Source organism: Schistocerca nitens, chromosome 8, assembly GCF_023898315.1.
Source record: "Schistocerca nitens isolate TAMUIC-IGC-003100 chromosome 8, iqSchNite1.1, whole genome shotgun sequence".
NCBI classification, from domain to species: Eukaryota; Metazoa; Arthropoda; class Insecta; order Orthoptera; family Acrididae; genus Schistocerca; species Schistocerca nitens.
This window is the reverse complement of record NC_064621.1, coordinates 330736889-330755389: the sequence shown is the minus strand read 5'-3', so window position 1 is coordinate 330755389 and position 18501 is coordinate 330736889. Positions and strand designations below refer to the sequence as shown.

The 18501-nt window shown below is 41.0% G+C and overlaps 1 protein-coding gene across 1 annotated transcript in view; it reads right to left on the bottom strand.

Annotated features, from left to right (window-relative positions):
- The window catches only part of LOC126198932 (ionotropic receptor 93a), a 151910-nt gene that overhangs the window by 30976 nt on the left and 102433 nt on the right, over window positions 1–18501 (bottom strand). Inside the window, exon 8 of the mRNA XM_049935570.1 lies at window positions 13421–13616. Coding sequence (XP_049791527.1) covers window positions 13421–13616 — 196 coding nt within the window. The remainder of the gene's footprint in view (window positions 1–13420; window positions 13617–18501) is intronic.

Below are 18501 nucleotides of genomic sequence, written 5' to 3'. Positions count from 1 at the left end.
TCCGATTACGCAAGTCTCGTAAACGGTTGGCCCTGACTGTTATTATTACGCTATCTGACTGCATAGAACAACAACAAAGAATGAAATGAAAATTTTCATTAACACAATTAATTAATTAAGTCCCCAGCAACTATCAAACCTACGAAACCAAAGCACAAATGTAACTGTTCTGTGTGTGGAAGTATGACTCAACGTACGCATCTGGCACGGTTCTTCTTCAATAACACAAGAATTTTTAAATAACATTTATACTGAATTAATTAAAGAAAATAGAAATACCATAATTACTCAAGAAAACCAGAATTGTACTCTAATACAAGAACACAAGCCAGATGCTTTGTTGACTGAACCTGTAATGACGCATTATTTAAAACATGGAAATAATGAAAAATAAATCAAGTTTCGTTACCTTCATATATTGACCAAAATCACTCTAATCATTACAATATATCTCCACACCGACTCGCTATTACCACATCTCAACAAGAACTTTTCAGTATCACATCTCAGCAAGCACTCCCTACTAGCACATCTGAACACGAACTGACTACTACGAGTCCTGGACAAGCACTGCCCACTACGACATCTCAATAATCACTGCCAGTGGAGGCGGCGGAACAATGCTCTCCAGCGATCTCTGGCGCTGTGGCTCAGTGTAGCCACCTTTCATATGCCCTTCCTCCACGGCTAGAATTTGATGGTATTTTTGCCAGCATTGGTGGTGAAAATACCACCAAATTCGTAAAAAAAATACAGACAAAAATAAAAGATAATATTAATACGTAAATATCATATAACTAGATAAAATTTTGGCTTTGCACTGACCTTTCAATAACCTATTATATAGAATACAGTAAGCAATACAAATTCTTTCATACATGTGACTTTACATAACAGTTTATACAAGTATTATGTGGTTAAACAGTTCAATCAATAGCGTCAGCAATGACGAATATGTGCAGGTAAGAGTCTCATAACTTTCCACAAACAGTAATACACAAAAAATCAGTTTATACAAATATTCACATAAACGCTTTCCATAGCCCAAGAATAAGCAGTTGACAGTTCCAGCAGTAGCACCCAGCAATGGTCAACAGGTGCAAATACCAATAAGTAACATTTTTTTCAATAGAAGCAGTCCATCAGTGGCACCCGCAATGTTGAGCAGGTGCACACAGCAACAGGTGACTTCATTTCAGTAGAAGCAATCCATCAGTGGCACCCAGCAATGTTGAGTAGGTGCAGACACCAACAAGTAACACCATTTCAGTAGAAGCAGTCCATTAGTGGCACCAGCAATGTTGATCAGGTGCACACAGCAACAGGTGACTTCATTTCAGTAGAAGCAATCCATCAGTGGCACCAGCAATGTTGATCAGGTGCAGACAGCAAGAAGCAACATCATTTCAGTAGAAGCAGTCCATCAGTGGTACCCAGCAATGTTGAGCAGGTACACACAGCAACAAGTCACATTTCTCAGCAGAAGCAGTTCCATAAAATCTAGTATCACTGATCACACTGTTCATCAGAGTTTATAAGCAGAAATTAAACATGTCCTAGTGGCACCAATCATGTAGAGAAGGTACAAGTAACAGTCCATAATTTTTTTACAATCACTGATCACACAGTTCATCAGCAGAAATTAAACATATCCTTGTAGCACCAATCATGTAGAAAAAGTGCAAGTAACAGTCCATACTATTCACCATAACTACTGAGACAGTTCAGTCATGAATAATAGTTTGAATGCACATACAATTTCTTTAACAAATTATTATCAATGCTCTTATACTAAACATACAAATCATAATAAACACACAAATGATATCAGGTAATTGTCACATTAACTATTACAGTACACAATAACAGTTAACCTATAATATTTATGGGTGTCAGTGCAAGCCACAACAAACAAGTGAAATAATATTTAGGAGATAGGTTGGGATCACTTCTCTGGGATTATAAACGGAAAACACACAAAACACACTCACTCATCTTTCATCCACATTAGTGCTACTGTGTAATTGAATAGTGTTAACTGTGTAAATGCAATTCTGTCAAAATTTTATGTTCATCATGTGTATGAAGTAGTAGTGGCAGCAATGTATAACAGTCAATAATAGTTAGTCAATGTCATAGTCATCATGTCAAGACCAATGTTTGCCAAGCCAGATCAAAATGTACTGTTGCTGAACAACTGTCAGTGAGCCAATATATGCAAATACTTCCTCTCTCAAAAAAAAAGTATATACTGCTTAGCGATTTGACAAAGTGTGTGTGTAGGCAATCTTCTTTCTACTTGAGTGTTCTAGTCTGCCATCTTCATCCTCCTTGTTCCATATGGACCAACAAAAAAAAAAAAAATATGCTCCTCACTTACTTTACCTCTTATCCACCAAAACTCCAATAATCATCACTTAACTTCAATAATACCTCATTTACCTTACCTCTTGTCCACAAAACTCGAATAATCATCAACTTCACATAATCTCAATACCTCAACAATACGTCTATACATATAAACCTCAGCACCAATATCATTTCACTTCCATAACAACTCTTTCCTCTAGTCAGTCTCCTCGAACAAGTACAGACAAAATCCTAGTGCAACTTCAATTCAGCATCCCATGCAATCCGAAGACACAGTGTCCACACACAACCTCTGTGTAATCCATCTGACCCAAATTTTCTACTCATTATAAATTATAAGATACATTTTGGTTCCTTGTCCATCATTAAATAAAAGAAATGCATACATGACCTCTAACAGACTTAGTTCGAATAACTCTCAGTAATTAAGTACGATTACGGAGTGTGAATGATCATAATATTTCACAGTGTGTACACCACTTCAAGAATCATAGCAGAAGCAAACATGTGGAGTATTTTTTGTGTCAAGTGGCACTTCCTATTTCAATTGCTCACGGAAAACGCAGTGTAATAACTGTCAATGGTCTAAACCTAGTTTTGGTATGTCATGTCGTTAGCTTCCTTCCTATTAGCATACATTTATACAGCTTTCATAAAACCTCCAGCTCATGTGACTTCTATGAAGTTTCTTGTACTAATGTCGTTTATGTCGAATTACTGCAGTTCATTTTCTTATCTTAAAAATATAAGGCACTGAGCGTAAGCAAAACATGCAATAGCGAGTAAATATACCAGTAGAGAACAGAATGTCAACAAGTGGATGCAGCACAATTCTTACAACGAGGCTCTGCCAAGCGAACAATCTATAATTAATACCACAGTGTAACCTAAACTCTATGTTCGTACACAGTATATCAGCATTTCTATATACTAAATTGAAGAGTAGTTATGACAACAAAACAGAAATGTGTAAATATGCAATCCATACGCACAGCAGCAAACATGCCTTACACAATAAACAGGTCATTAGCATCACATCGACATAAGCAAATAAATGTTCATATGTAATCTTAATAAGTACACATGAAGGCGCAAGCAGATAAATCACAAAGTATAACTTACATATCTAACCACATCAGCACAATTAATCAGGTGACAATTATAATTTAAATTAATAAGCACAGCAGGCACATAATAAAAAAATATGACATCAGTGAAAAAGCATAGCAGCCAAGCGATGCATAATATATACAAATAACAACCCTGTTCATTAGTCAATCATTGTCAAAATCAGTTAACATGCGTAAGCACGTCGCTTCACTAGTAAATTCATAGAACATGAAATTAGCACAAAGTATGAATCACGTAATCGCAAGCAGCAAATTACGTCTGAAGTACGTACCTAAGTGGAATTATGTTACCTGAAAAATAAACTCAATTAACCGTTACCTTTTTTTTGTCTATTACTTTCTTCTTCGAAATGACATTCTTCCTGAAAATTTTCTCCAAAGCAAGTCGTCTTAACGTCGGACACGCACAGAATTTACCTGAAGGTCTTAAATACTTTATACAACCGTATCCTGAAAAATACTGAACGTTAATAACATAATTTATGAGGTCACCATAGCTTTATACTGAATTTAATCCGAGAAATTAGACTGTGTATTTGTTTACGTCTGTCAGTGCATTCGCACTGAGCGCTCGATCAGCTGTAGGCGCGTGACGTAGGAATTCATTGTTTGCGGTCAATGACTGCCTCGTGCGGCGCGCAGACTGACTGTTGCTTTGAGTACGCGCCGCCGCCGGAACACGGCGCGGTATCCTTGTATTCTCCGCATGTTTACATGTAGCTGTTAGTTTCTCTAAAGTATGTCATTCCACAAAAATTTTTACGTTCGATATATGATGTATTCCTTTAGAGCGTCGTGATTTAAGAGTTTCTACTTCAACAGTGTTATCATGAATAATTTTGCGAACTCTATATGGACCGTTATAAAGCAGAAAAAATTTGCGACACAAGCCTTTTCCTTTATGAGACAAACGGTGGGACTTAATTAACACCTTCTGGCCAACTGACAAAGTTTTTAAACGACCAGGACGCTTAGCTGATTTCTCTCTTCTAGCAGCTGCAGATGCAATATTTTGCAGAGCCAGGTTCACAACTTCAGAATGCCGCAGTTTCCGTGAAGGCGGAAAAGGAACGATTTCAGAAATGCGATTTGTTGGTACTTTATTTTTTAATATCAATAGAGGCGGTAAAGAAGTTGAGTCATTAGGAAGTTCATTCAGAATGTTTTGAAAAATATGAAGATACTGATCCCAAGTTCTGTGATTCTGATGACAATAAAGACGGCACAATTTATTGATTTCCTTCATCCATCTCTCTGAAGCATTAGACTGAGGGTGAAAAAGTGAAATGAAGATTGGTTTAATTTTCCGACGCCGTAGAGTACGAAGCCAAATTTTAGAGCGAAACTGTGATCCATTATCTGATATAACCTTATCAACATGACCAACTTCCTTAAGAAAATGTTTGATGAAAGCATTAGATACTGAACGAGCTGTTGCTTTGCGTAAAGGTGTAAAACACACATATTTTGATGTTAATTCCACTGCTACGAAAATATACGCAAAACCATTAGTAGAACGAACCACTGGACCGAACAAATCGACTGCAGCCATCTCCTTTAATTTCGCTGGAATGATAGGAAACAACGGTGCTCTGTGAGAAATTGTTGGCGGCTTAGCCTTTTGACATAATTTGCATTTGGCAAGAACAGATCGAATACGTTTTTCCATATTACTGAAGTAGCAATTTTCTCGCAATTTATGAAAGCATTTTCTGGGACCAAAGTGTGCATAACTGAAATGTGTAAACGAGGTGTGGCCAAATCATCCAATCTAACAAAGCGTCTAAGAAAATTACAGACACCAAGGAAACTACGAACATCACGTTTTGTGGTAGGAACAGCATAATTACGAATAGCGTCTAGCTTCTCTGGATCCGGAAAAATACCTTTTGTAGAAATAATGTGACCGAGAAATTTCACCTGAGAACGACCAAATTCAGAAAGTTCACTGTAATGCCAACTCTTGCAAAAATACGTAATAATGAATCCAAAATTTTGTTGTGCTCACTCCAAGAACGTTTAGCAATAAGAATGTCGTCAACATATGAAGTAATATTGTCACGAAGATAAACAGGTAAAATTTCGTTTAAATTACGAATGAATGCTGCAGACAACATAGTAAGTCCAAACGGTAATTTCCGAAGTCACTTTTAGGTAAAATCGTCATATCCGGTTATTCTTTACCTACTGTCTAGATAGATGGATAGTAGAAGAATTGTTTTTTTAGATGCAAAGAATAGTGAAAGAGTAGGCAGCGGTGCAGAAAACTAAAAGGGAAATAGCACCACTACAGCTCGGGGCCCTGTGATCGCTACTGCACATATTCACTTAGTGTAGTGAATCCCCTGAGGACATTAATAGCTGCACATAAACTTCAGTTTGTGACTTAGTGGCAAATTTGGCGGAAATGCGTACGTAAATTGATCTAACCATGAACATGGATGTATGTCATTCTTAGATTTGCGGAAGATCTTAAATTTCCGAACAGTCAAAAAGTGTTTATAGTCAAAGTTTTCGCCTCGTGGCGACAAAGACCTACCGCGTCTGTCCCAGTCCGAAAGTCGATTATTGTCAAGTTCGCGCGCCTGGCGCTCTCTTGTTGCATCCCGTAAATGAAACAAATTACTTTCTTCAAAGCCCTCTGCTATCTGTGATTCTAATTTTCTCCTGCTGTCTTTTCCTACGATTTCGCCTTCGATTTGTTTGACTTGCATTCGTAATGCCTCAAATTCCTTTTTAACGCGTTCATTAAATTTTGCCGAATTTTCAACATGTTTATTTATGTTCTGGTACTCTTCGGTTTCTGCAAACGGCAATGGAGCTGTATCATCCGAATCTCTGTCCCCATTTAAACTAAGATTTGTCAATTTATCTGAAATTTCCTCAACTCTTTCCGATGAGTCACCTAATTGTTCTTTCTGATTATTTACGTCTTCCGTAAGTGTCGCGACTCGGTTTTCGGTATTGTCACATTTAGTAGTTAACTGTTCACACTGTTGCGTTAAGTTATTTATTCTGTCATTTGGTATGGATTCCTCGATTTTCTCAAATATTTCTTCCTTATCGTGTGCGCGTTGTAAATTTAACTCTGAAAATTTTTGTACTATCACGCGATCTTTTTTTTCCGTTCTCTGTCCTGTTCCTCTTGTCTGATCTCTACTGCAATTAATCTATTATTGTGAGCATTCAAAATCGGTTGTACTTCTTCTCTAATTTCTTTCTTTAATTCATCTTTCATGTTTTTGAAACATGTCCCTAGTCGTGAATCTAACCGTGTTTCCATTGTTCCCATCTCAGTTGTAATTGTTCCTATCTCTGTTTTAATTGTTCCTATCTCTGTTTTAATTGTTCCCATATCAGTTGTAATTGTTCCTATTTGTGATCCCAAATTTAATATTGCACCCATCAACTGCTCCATATTAAATGGTTCAAAATTCTTTTCGCCCCTAACATTTCCCGCAAAACCAGTTTCCTTCGTCATGGCTGTAAAGCTATTTGTGTTCGATACTATTTCAGAATCTTCTGTCGTTAATCTCGAATTCTGAAAATTTTCTGATTGAGAAAAATTTTGAAATGGTTCTGGACTATTTTCCCTGCTTATTAAATTGTTTTCCACTTCATTATTCATCATACTGTTCCCCTGTGTTGGCGAGTTCGCCATGTCAACAATTTCGTCATTCTGACTATCCATCATTTTTGCCTTTTTCATCGATCGCGTAATCATTTACAAAACATACAAAACTCGTCACTGTACGAAAATTACAGAGAATATAACACGTTATCACCAACAATACCATTCACACAGAATGCTTCCCTCAAACGCGATTAACGAACAATTGAAATAATTGCACTAAATCGTCAAACGCGTATACAAGGCAACAAAAAAAAATAAATTTTGAAAAATACCATTAGAAGAATGCCAATTACCAAATCTACACATGCAATATAGACTACAATTACTAGACTACAAATTACTACAACAATACTACTGTCTACTATTTTTACAATCAGAAGAATTCCAAGGGACGATACGAAGCAGCGGTCGCCACGTGCATGGGGGCTTAATTAAATGTAATGGAAATAATTTTAATTTTCAGTCGCTGTACTGTCCGATTACGCAAGTCTCGTAAACGGTTGGCCCTGACTGTTATTATTACGCTATCTGACTGCATAGAACAACAACAAAGAATGAAATGAAAATTTTCATTAACACAATTAATTAATTAAGTCCCCAGCAACTATCAAACCTACGAAACCAAAGCACAAATGTAACTGTTCTGTGTGTGGAAGTATGACTCAACGTACGCATCTGGCACGGTTCTTCTTCAATAACACAAGAATTTTTAAATAACATTTATACTGAATTAATTAAAGAAAATAGAAATACCATAATTACTCAAGAAAACCAGAATTGTACTCTAATACAAGAACACAAGCCAGATGCTTTGTTGACTGAACCTGTAATGACGCATTATTTAAAACATGGAAATAATGAAAAATAAATCAAGTTTCGTTACCTTCATATATTGACCAAAATCACTCTAATCATTACAATATATCTCCACACCGACTCGCTATTACCACATCTCAACAAGAACTTTTCAGTATCACATCTCAGCAAGCACTCCCTACTAGCACATCTGAACACGAACTGACTACTACGAGTCCTGGACAAGCACTGCCCACTACGACATCTCAATAATCACTGCCAGTGGAGGCGGCGGAACAATGCTCTCCAGCGATCTCTGGCGCTGTGGCTCAGTGTAGCCACCTTTCATCTTTCACATTTGTACACTATAGTAATGTCATACTCTTGAAGACGTAGTGCCACCTGGCGAGTCGTCCTGTTGGATCCTTAAGACCTGTCAACCAACAAAGTAAATGATGGTCTGTAACAAGTGTGAATGGCCTTCCATAGAGATACTGTCGAAATTTGCACATGGCCAGATCACAGCAAAACATTCTCTTTCTGTATTTGAGTAGTTTCTCTCGGCTTTTGTAAGTGTCCTAGAAGCATAGGCTATAACCTTCTCTTTTCCATCCGAACTTTGCACTAGAACAGCACCGATCCCATACCCACTGGCATCTGTGTGTAGTTCTGTAGGTGCTGTCTCATCATACAGACCAAGTAAAGGGTCAGTCGTCAGAGCTTTTCGCAGCACATCAAAAGTATCTTGTTGAGCACCACCCCAGATAAACTTAGTATCAGCTTTTAACAACACTTTGAGCGGTCTGGCTTTGATACAAAAGTCTTTGATAAAACGACGGTAATAAGAACATAATCCGAGGAAGCTTCTCACATCTCTAATACTTCTAGGAATAGGAAATTCCGTTATAGCTCTCACCTTTTTTGGGTCTGGCCACACACCTTCGTTTGACAGAAGGTGTCCAAGTATTTTGACTTCTTTTGCTCCAAAGAGACACTTTCTTGGATTAAGTTTCAGGCCGCCTTCTTGGAGACACTTAAGAACGGCCTTCAGTCTCTTTCTATGTTCATTAAATGTCTCTGAGAACACTATAATGTCATCTAAATAACAAAGACACATCGTCCACTTCAGTTGACGTAGAAGATTATCCATCATCTGTTCAAAAGTTGCTGGTGCATTACACAAACCAAACGGCATTACCTTAAACTCATACAGGACCTCTGGGGTGACGAATGCAGTTTTCTCACGATCAGCCTCATCTACTTCGATTTGCCGGTATCCCGAGTACATGTCCATGGTTGAGAAGCCGGCCGCTGTGGCCGAGCGGTTATAGGCGCTTCAGTCTGGAACCGAGCGACCGCTACGGGCATGGATGTTTGTGATGTCCTTAGGTTAGTTAGATTTAAGTAGTTCTAAGTTCTAGGGGACTGATGACCTCAAATGTTAAGTCTCATAGTGCTCAAAGCCATTTGAACCATGGTTGAGAAAAACTTAGCCCCCTTTAGACAATCTAGTGCACCGTCAATTCGTGGAAGAGAGTACACGTCCTTTTTAGTTATCTTATTAAGCTTCCTGTAATCAACACAAAAGCGCCAACTGCCATCCCTCTTCCTGAGGAGGACCACTGGTGACGACCATGGGCTCTGCAAAGGCTTATGGTCTCCAGTGCTAATCCGATGCTTCACCGCCGATTTGTCTAATTTGCTCGTCACCTGTGGATTGAAGCATTCAGAGAACTCTTGAAGAATGGCAAGTAGCTTCTTCTGTTGTTCCTTAGTGAGATCTGGTGATAGTCGAGCTACAAGATCTTGTCTCGTAGTGGTAGCGCTAATTTCGCCCACAGACTCGGCATGGGAGGTTTCTATTACTCTCAGCTGTTCTGCAATTAACGGCTCAGCGTTTGCTACGCACATGCGTCTGGGAAGGATCTGCGGTTCTCGGCGACAGTTGACTATCCACAATTCACCGAATCCGTTCTTAAACGAGACGACAGAGGCTGGGATGACCAAGTTATTCTCCAGTGGTATGCTTCTCTTACATTCCACTACAAGATCCATGGGTTGATGCATGGCATGACACGTGACAGTTACCATTCTAGCGCTGACCGCAGGAATGATCGCTTCATCCAGCACACATAGTCTCCACACACTCAGATGCGCATCTTCCTGTCCACAGTATCTCATCTCGTCTAGCATAATCATCGAGCGACCACAATCTATAATTGCCTGAGAAGCTTTCGAAAAGTCCCATCCGAGAATGACGTCATGAGAACACTCTTGTAAAACGATGCATTCTAAGGGCTGTGTATGGCCACTTATACTCACACGAATGGTACATCTTCCTATAGGTTTTACATATTTCCCATTGGCCACCTTCAGCATAGATGTTTCGCTGTCGATGAATACGGTTTTCTGCAACTGACGACGATACTTCTTGGAAATGACTGAACATGATGCTCCAGAGTCCATAAGAGCTTGGGCTGGTGGGCCATCCATGAGGATATCGACGTAGTTTCCTATCATTTTTGTAGTGATCGACGGCGGAGGATTTTTCTCTTCGGTGGCCTCACCTCCAAGAAAGGTCGCACTCTTTAGTTTTCCAGGTTGCGGCGGCTAGGTGATCGCCTGGAGCTTCTAAACGGCGATGGGGACCTTGATCGGCGTGTTGGGGAGCGTCCCAAGCGACTAGCTTGCGGCGATGGTGACATATGTCGTCCTGCACCCACATCATCTTGTTCATCTTCGTCGTCCCGTAGTTGGCGTCGGCTAATATCTGTTATTCTTCGTTTTTCTCATTCACACACACGCTCGCAAAAGACAAAGATAATGACACAGTAACAGTTGGCAACACTATGTACTGTACCGACACACACGTTCAACACACAGTGAACAGAGCAAGTGAACTGTTATTACAAATGTGAGTAAAAAAACGCCGAAAATCGGCCATCTGCAGTATGGGAACCAAGTAAAAACATCTCCAGGACTACACACATGGACTAACAACATTGGAAATCGTAAGTAACGCCAAATGATGATTAAACGTAATGAACCTTGTGCTGCAAAACTTGTTTCTATACCGAAAAACAAGAGGATGATTTTATTATACATCGACGGAAAAAATCTCAGCACCAAGGAGAAGTTGAGTGACATTTCTACATCTGAAATATGATATCAATTGAAATTTCGCGCCAGTCGCATAAGAGTGGCGCTAATAGGTTTGCTTTAAAAACATGCTGTTGTGGTCGAGAGCGTTAGTTATCTATGAAACTGAGCGTTGATGTTAGTCAGGAAAAGAAGCCATTGCCAACACCTCACTGTGTTTGAACGATGTCGTTTAACAGAGCTACGAGAAGCTGGGTGTTCCTCTGTGATCTGCAGAAAGACTTGGCAAGAATGTAGCCAATGTACGTGATTGCTGGCAGCGGTCGCTACGAGAATGTACACCCACAAGAAGACTGGGCTCTGGGCAGACATGTGGGATTATCAAAAAGAATGACCATTGTGTTCTGTGAATTCTGTGTATGGCTCTGGAGCATCATACTGCATCTGCAGCAGGAATTTGAGCAACAGCTGGCACCACAAGGAGAACGAATTTTTCCAAATCGGTTACTTCAAGGACAGCTCCATGCCAGGCGCCCTGTAGCATGCACTCCACTGGCCCAAAACCACTGCCATCTGCGACTTCAGTGATGTCAAGCGAGAACTCAGTGGAGGGCAGGGTGGAGGTCTTATGTGTTTTCTGATGACAGCTGGTTCCATCTCGGCGCCAGAGATGGCCATGTGTTTGCTTCCAAGGCTCCAGTTGAGTACCTGCAACCAACTGGTCTACATGCTAGACACACTGGACCTACATCTGAAGTTATGGTCTGGGGTGCAATTTGGTACGACAGCAGAAACATTCTCGTTGTTATCCTACGCACTCTGACTGCAAATTTGTATGTCAACCTTGTGATTCGACATGTTGTGCTACCATTCATGAACAGCATTCCAGGGGGTGATTTTCAACATGATATTGCTCATGCATATATCGCAGTTGTAAACCAACATGCTCTGTAGAGTGTTGACATGTTGCCTTGGCCTGCTCGATAACCCAATCTGTCTCCAATCGAGCACATTGGGACACCATCGGACAACAACTCCAGCATTATCCACAAACAACACTGACCCTACCTCTACTGACCAACCAATTGTAACAGGCACGGGACTCCATCCCACAAACTGACATCCGGCACCTGTACAACATAATGCATGTTTGCATGTTTCCAGTAAAATTCTAGTGGCTACACCGGTTATTAAAGAATCAGCATTTCACATTTCCAATTGCTGATCTCGCACTTCCGTTAACCTGTGGTCTTGCTATGTTACTCACATATGTTACTTACATGTGTTCTCTAGACAAATGTATTCCCGAATTTCATTACTCTACACTAATTACTTTTTGTTGTTACGATTTTTTTCCTTCTTGTATATATGAAGACAAACATGTATTACAGGCCACTGAATATGCTTTGTAAATAAAAGAACTGAAACGTAATGGCAAAAAACTGCCTTTCATTTAGTTGCAAAGACGGAATATACCTCCATGAAATTTGAAGCTACTTAGGTGCGACGAAAGATGGAAGAATATCAGCTTTGTCTTTTCAAAAAGTCGTGCAATCTGATCCATCATGTATTTTCACTTTTTCACTAACGCCTCGATTGTTACACACTGGTCTTTGAACACCAGGCTCTCCTTGTCTCTTATGATTCTCAGCTCTTGAGAGTGAGTGAGAGACAGAGAGAGGGAGAAATTGGGTCATTCCATTTTCTGCCAATTTGAGTGGGTTGGCAACACTGGAAGCCTCTGCGCCACCTAAACACTGTTCCATTTAATGGTGCATTGTTGGCATACATTTCCACCAATCCAGTATGCGTTGTGGTAGTGCTGTTCGCCTTAATATGGAGAAAACGGATTCTTGTAAGATATTCCACTTAATTCATATCCAGCGCCATTTTGTTCTGGCTCCTCTAATGACAAGCTGTGATACTATAGCACGGGAATTCCCAGAACTTCTCATGCCCATGTAGGAAATGCCAACGGTGTAAATGTAATGAATGATAGGATCCGACCAGTGGTATTCTGTTCAGTAGAAAAATAATTTTTCCAATCAACATGTAGCAAACCCGCCCAGACAGCTGTGTGTGTTAAAACACCAGCCTGGACGTAGAGTTTTCCACACCCCACTAGATTAGTATTGGGCTAGTAACCAACTCCCACCTCTGTTACTCGGTTCGCAAACACTGGAAAAACTTTCGCTCATTTTATAATGAATGACAATACACGCACGCAGTTGGAATATATGTATTCTGTCCCACCAGGAAGGGCGGCGATGTAAAGACCTCCCCCCTTAAATGTGAGGAAAAGGCACAAGAAAGAGAAGAAAATGAAGTCAGAGTGGAAGCATGACCACATTTAAACGTGAGACAAATTCATTCGGTTTTTCTTCATACTTACAGTGGATCAAATATGTGAGCCAAGCTGCTGTTGAGCGGATAGTAGAAAGCGATGGGTAGGTGCAAGAAAGGCACCTTTGTCATCACAAATGTGCAGCGATCTTTCTCCTCCACTTTGGGGTTGCGCGTCTTCTCCAGGTAATCTCTGAACATAGTGTGTTCCACGTGCTGTTTCTCCCTCAGGTAAACCAAGTCATCTGTCAAACATTCACAGGCAACAGTCATCTATCGTATCTAGTATGCCGATTATGTTATTGACTTATTCTGTTACAGATATAAAATAAGTGGGCTATTCAGAAAGTAAGGACCGATCAGCCGCGAAATCGAAACCACAGTGAACATCAAAACTCTTATTTGCAGCAGTTAGTTATACCTTCCAGCTACTTCTCCACATAGTCGCCACTGCAATGTACAATCTGTCGTAGCATTGTGCCAACTTTCCAATACCCTCGTCACAAAAGGGAGCCTCCAGTGCTTTCTACGTTGGACTACAGCTCGTTGTCTTCATGGCCAGCAGTTCATTTGGGTAAAGATGAAGAATTGGAGGGAGCCAAGACCGGGCTGTATGGTCGCTTATCAAACGCTTCCCATCGAAAACGCCGCAGGAGCGTACTCAGTGCCCCTGCAGTTTGCGACCGAGAACTATCATAAAGAAGGAAATCCATGACAGGTACGTTATGTGGGGTTGCATGAAATCAGGCGAAGTCGCTCGGTAGGCACTCATACTTAATGGGAGACACTGTTTTCTAGATATCTTTACTCGCTCACTGTGCGCTCAGAACTGAGAGTAGTGGCGTGACGCTATTATCTACAGTCATACTGGAGACATTGCCCAACACATCTGTGCAAAGCTTCATCAGATTTCCACTGTTGTTTCCATTTGGCGACAGATCGTTTCTTATTTTCCGAATAGTCCACCTATAAACAAGATAAAATTTAAATAGACAAAATACCAGCCAACCTTCTTAAATGATCACACCGGTCTCTTTGGAGCTCTGTAGATGGTGCAGAGCTGGTACCAAACGCTCATGTGATCCTCCGCCGCTCACGCAAGTCATGGTGTCTACTTGCCAGTGATTCGTATAGAATCAGCACAGTAAAATGGGTTGACAAGTGAAACGCGGCAGTCGGTCCACCTTTCATGATATTTTGTAGTTTTATGAAGTTCTGCAAATATCTTTTCTCTGCTTGAATTTTCCTAGTATTTTTACAATCCCAGGGAAGAGGGGGAGTGGGAGTCACAGTGGAAACTGAGTAGAATGAGTGCTATTTTCTTTTTTATAACGTTTGATATTCAGCATCCCATGAACCTTTAACCACCTTTCCTAAACATGAATAATTTCTATATTGTATGAATGAGGATGTAACTGATTGTGTGGTTGATTCAGGTGGAATTTTTTACTTTGCCCTTGTACCGAGTGGTTATAATTAAAAGGCAGCTACTCAGGGAGGTCCAGTGTGGGCTGTAATTATCGTTTGCCAGCGAAACTTGATAGATATGCTACTCCATTTATGCGGAATCTATTTATGCTGGGAAAAATTAGGTCTAATTTATCCAGCAGGGGCGCAAATCTGGAGCTTTTCAGTATCTCGTCGATGTCTTCGGTGCTCATATTGAACAAATTGTGTAAGGTGTGGTTAGCAATAAAATCAATATTACGCCTTTATCACTTGTTTCACATTTTCAGCCCACATCCCGTTCCTGATCCATTATATATGTACACTTTGTACAGTACATGGAAACATTCCTACATTCCTGCATTCACATCTTCATATTTACACCTCATGGCAAAAATTTAAACTTTTTTCCAGCGTAATCTGTTCCCCATTAACACACTTCAAATCTGCCAAGTTTCGCTGTCAAGTGCTGTCATACGATAATTACCCCCCTTCCCCCCATTGACCATGGACCTTGACGTTGGTGGGGAGGCTTACGTACCTCAGCGATATAGATAGGCGAACCATAGGTGCAACCACAACAGAGGTGTGTCTGTTGAGAGGCCAGACAAACGTGTGGTTCCTGAAGAGAGGCAGCAGCCTTTTCAGTAGTTGCAGGGGAAACAATCTGGATGATTGACTGATATGGCTTTGTAACATTAACCAAAATGGCCTTGCTCTGCCGGCACTGTGAACGGTTGAAAGCAAGGGGGAACTACAGCTGTAATTTTTCCCGAGTGCATGAAGCTTTACTGTATGGTTATATGATGATAGCGTCTTCTTGGGTAAAATATTCCGGAGGTAATATAGTCCAGCATTCAGATCTCCGGGCGGGGACTACTCAGGAGGACGTCGTTATCAGGAGAAAGAAAACTGGCGTTCTACGGATCGGAGCGTGGAATGTCAGATCGCTTAATTGGGCAGGTATGTTAGAAAATTTAAGAAGGTAAATGAATAGGTTAAAGTTATATTAGTGGGAATTAGTGAAGTTCGGTGGCAGGAGGAACAACACTTCTGGTCAGGTGAATACAGGATTATAAATACGAAATCGAATAGGGGTAATGAAGGAGTAGGTTTAATAATGAATAAAAAAAAATAGAATTGCGGATAAGCTACTACGAACAGCATAGTGAACGCATTATTGTAGACAAGACGGTCACGAAGCCTACGCCTACCACAGTAGTACAATTTTATATGCCAACTAGCTTCGCAGATGATGAAGAGATTGAGGAAATCTATGATGCAATGACAGAAATTATTCATATAGTTAAGGCAGATGATAATTTAATAGCCATGAGCGACTGGAATTCGATAGCAGGAAAAGGACGAGAAGGAAAAGTAGTAGGTGTATATGGACCGGGGTTAATGAATGAAAGAGGAAGCCACCTGGTGGAATTTTGCACAGAGCATAACTTATTCATAGCTACCACTTGGTTTAAGAATCATGAAAGAAGGTTGTATATATGGAAGAGGGCTGGAAACACTGGAAGGTTTCAGATAGATTATATCATGGTAAAACAGAGATTTAGGAATCAGGTTTTAACTTGTAAGACATTTCCAGGGGCAGATGTGGACTCTGACCAGAATTTATTGGTTATGAACTGTAGATTAAAACTGAAGAAACTGCAGAAACTTAGGAACTTAAGGGGATGGGACCTGGTTAAACTGAAAGAACCAGAGGTTATGAGAGTTACAGAGAGAGCATTAGAGAACAATTGAAAAGAACAGGGGAAGAAATACAGTAGAAGAAGAATGAATAGCTTTGAGAGATGGAATAGGAAGGCAGCAGAGGATCAAGTAGGTAAAAAGACGAGGGCTAGTAGAAATCCTTGGGTAACAGACGAGATATTGAATTTAATTGATAAAAGGAGAAAATATAAACATGCAGTAAATCAAGCAGGCAAAAAGGAATACAAAAGTCTCAAAAATAAGATAGACAGGAAGTGCAAAATGGCTAAACAGGGATAGCTAAAGGACAAATGTAAGGATGTAGAGGCATATGTCACTAGGAGTAAGATACATACTGCCAACAGGAAAATTAAAGAGACCTTTGGAGAAAAGAGAACTATCTGTATGAATATCAAGAGCGCAGATGGAAACCCAGTCCTAAGCAAAGAAGGGAAAGCAGACGGGCGGAAGAAGTATATAGAGGTTCTATACAAGAGAGATGTACTTGAGGGCAATATAATGAAAATGGAAGAGGACGTAGACGAAAATGAAATGGGGTAAGATACTGCATGAAGAATTTGTCAGAGCACTGGAAGACCTAAGTGCGACTTAGGTCTTCAAGGCCCCGGGAGTAGACAACATTCCATTGAAACTACTGATAGCTTTGGGAGAGCCAACCGTGACAAAACTCTTCCAGCTGCTGAGCAAGATGAATGAGACAGGCGAAATACCCTCAGACTTCAAGAAGAAGATAATAATTCCAATCCCAAAGCAAGCAGGTGTGAAAATTACCGAACTATCTGCTTAATAAGTAATGGCAACAAACTACTAACACGAATTATTTACAGACGAATGGAAAAACTGGTAGAGGCCAACCTCGGGGAAGATCGGTTTGGATTCCGTGTAAATGTTGGAACACACAAGGCAATACTGACCATACGACTTATCTTAGAAGATAGATTAAGGAAAGGCAAACCTACGTTTCTGGCATTTGTAGACTTAGAAAAAATGGTTCAAATGGCTCTAAGCACTATGGGACTTAACATCTGAGGTCATAAGTCCCCTACACTTAGAACTATTTAAACCTAACTAACCTAAGGACATCACATACATACATGCCCGAGGCAGGAATCGAACCTGCGACCGCAGCAGCAGCGCGGTTCCGGAATGAAGCGCCTAGAACCGCTCGGCCACAACGTCCGGCGTAGACTTATAGAAAGCTTTTGACAATGTTGACTGGAATAGTCTCTTTCAAATTCTGAAGGTGGTGGGGGTAAAATACAGGGAGCGAAAGGCTATTTACAATTTGTACAGAAACCAGATGGCAGTTTTAAGAGTCGAGGGGCATGAAAGGGAAGCAGTGGTTGAGAAGGGAGTGACACAGGGTTGCAACCTATCCCCAGTGTTACTCAATCTACACTCCTGGAAATGGAAAAAAGAACACATTGACACCGGTATGTCAGACCCACCATACTTGCTCCGGACACTGCGAGAGGGCTGTACAAGCAATGATCACACGCACGGCACAGCGGACACACCAGGAACCGCGGTGTTGGCCGTCGAATGGCGCTAGCTGCGCAGCATTTGTGCACCGCCGCCGTCAGTGTCAGCCAGTTTGCCGTGGCATACGGAGCTCCATCGCAGTCTTTAACACTGGTAGCATGCCGCGACAGCGTGGACGTGAACCGTATGTGCAGTTGACGGACTTTGAGCGAGGGCGTATAGTGGGCATGCGGGAGGCCGGGTGGACGTACCGCCGAATTGCTCAACACGTGGGGCGTGAGGTCTCCACAGTACATCGATGTTGTCGCCAGTGGTCGGCGGAAGGTGCACGTGCCTGTCGACCTGGGACCGGACCGCAGCGACGCACGGATGCACGCCAAGACCGTAGGATCCTACGCAGTGCCGTAGGGGACCGCACCGCCACTTCCCAGCAAATTAGGGACACTGTTGCTCCTGGGGTATCGGCGAGGACCA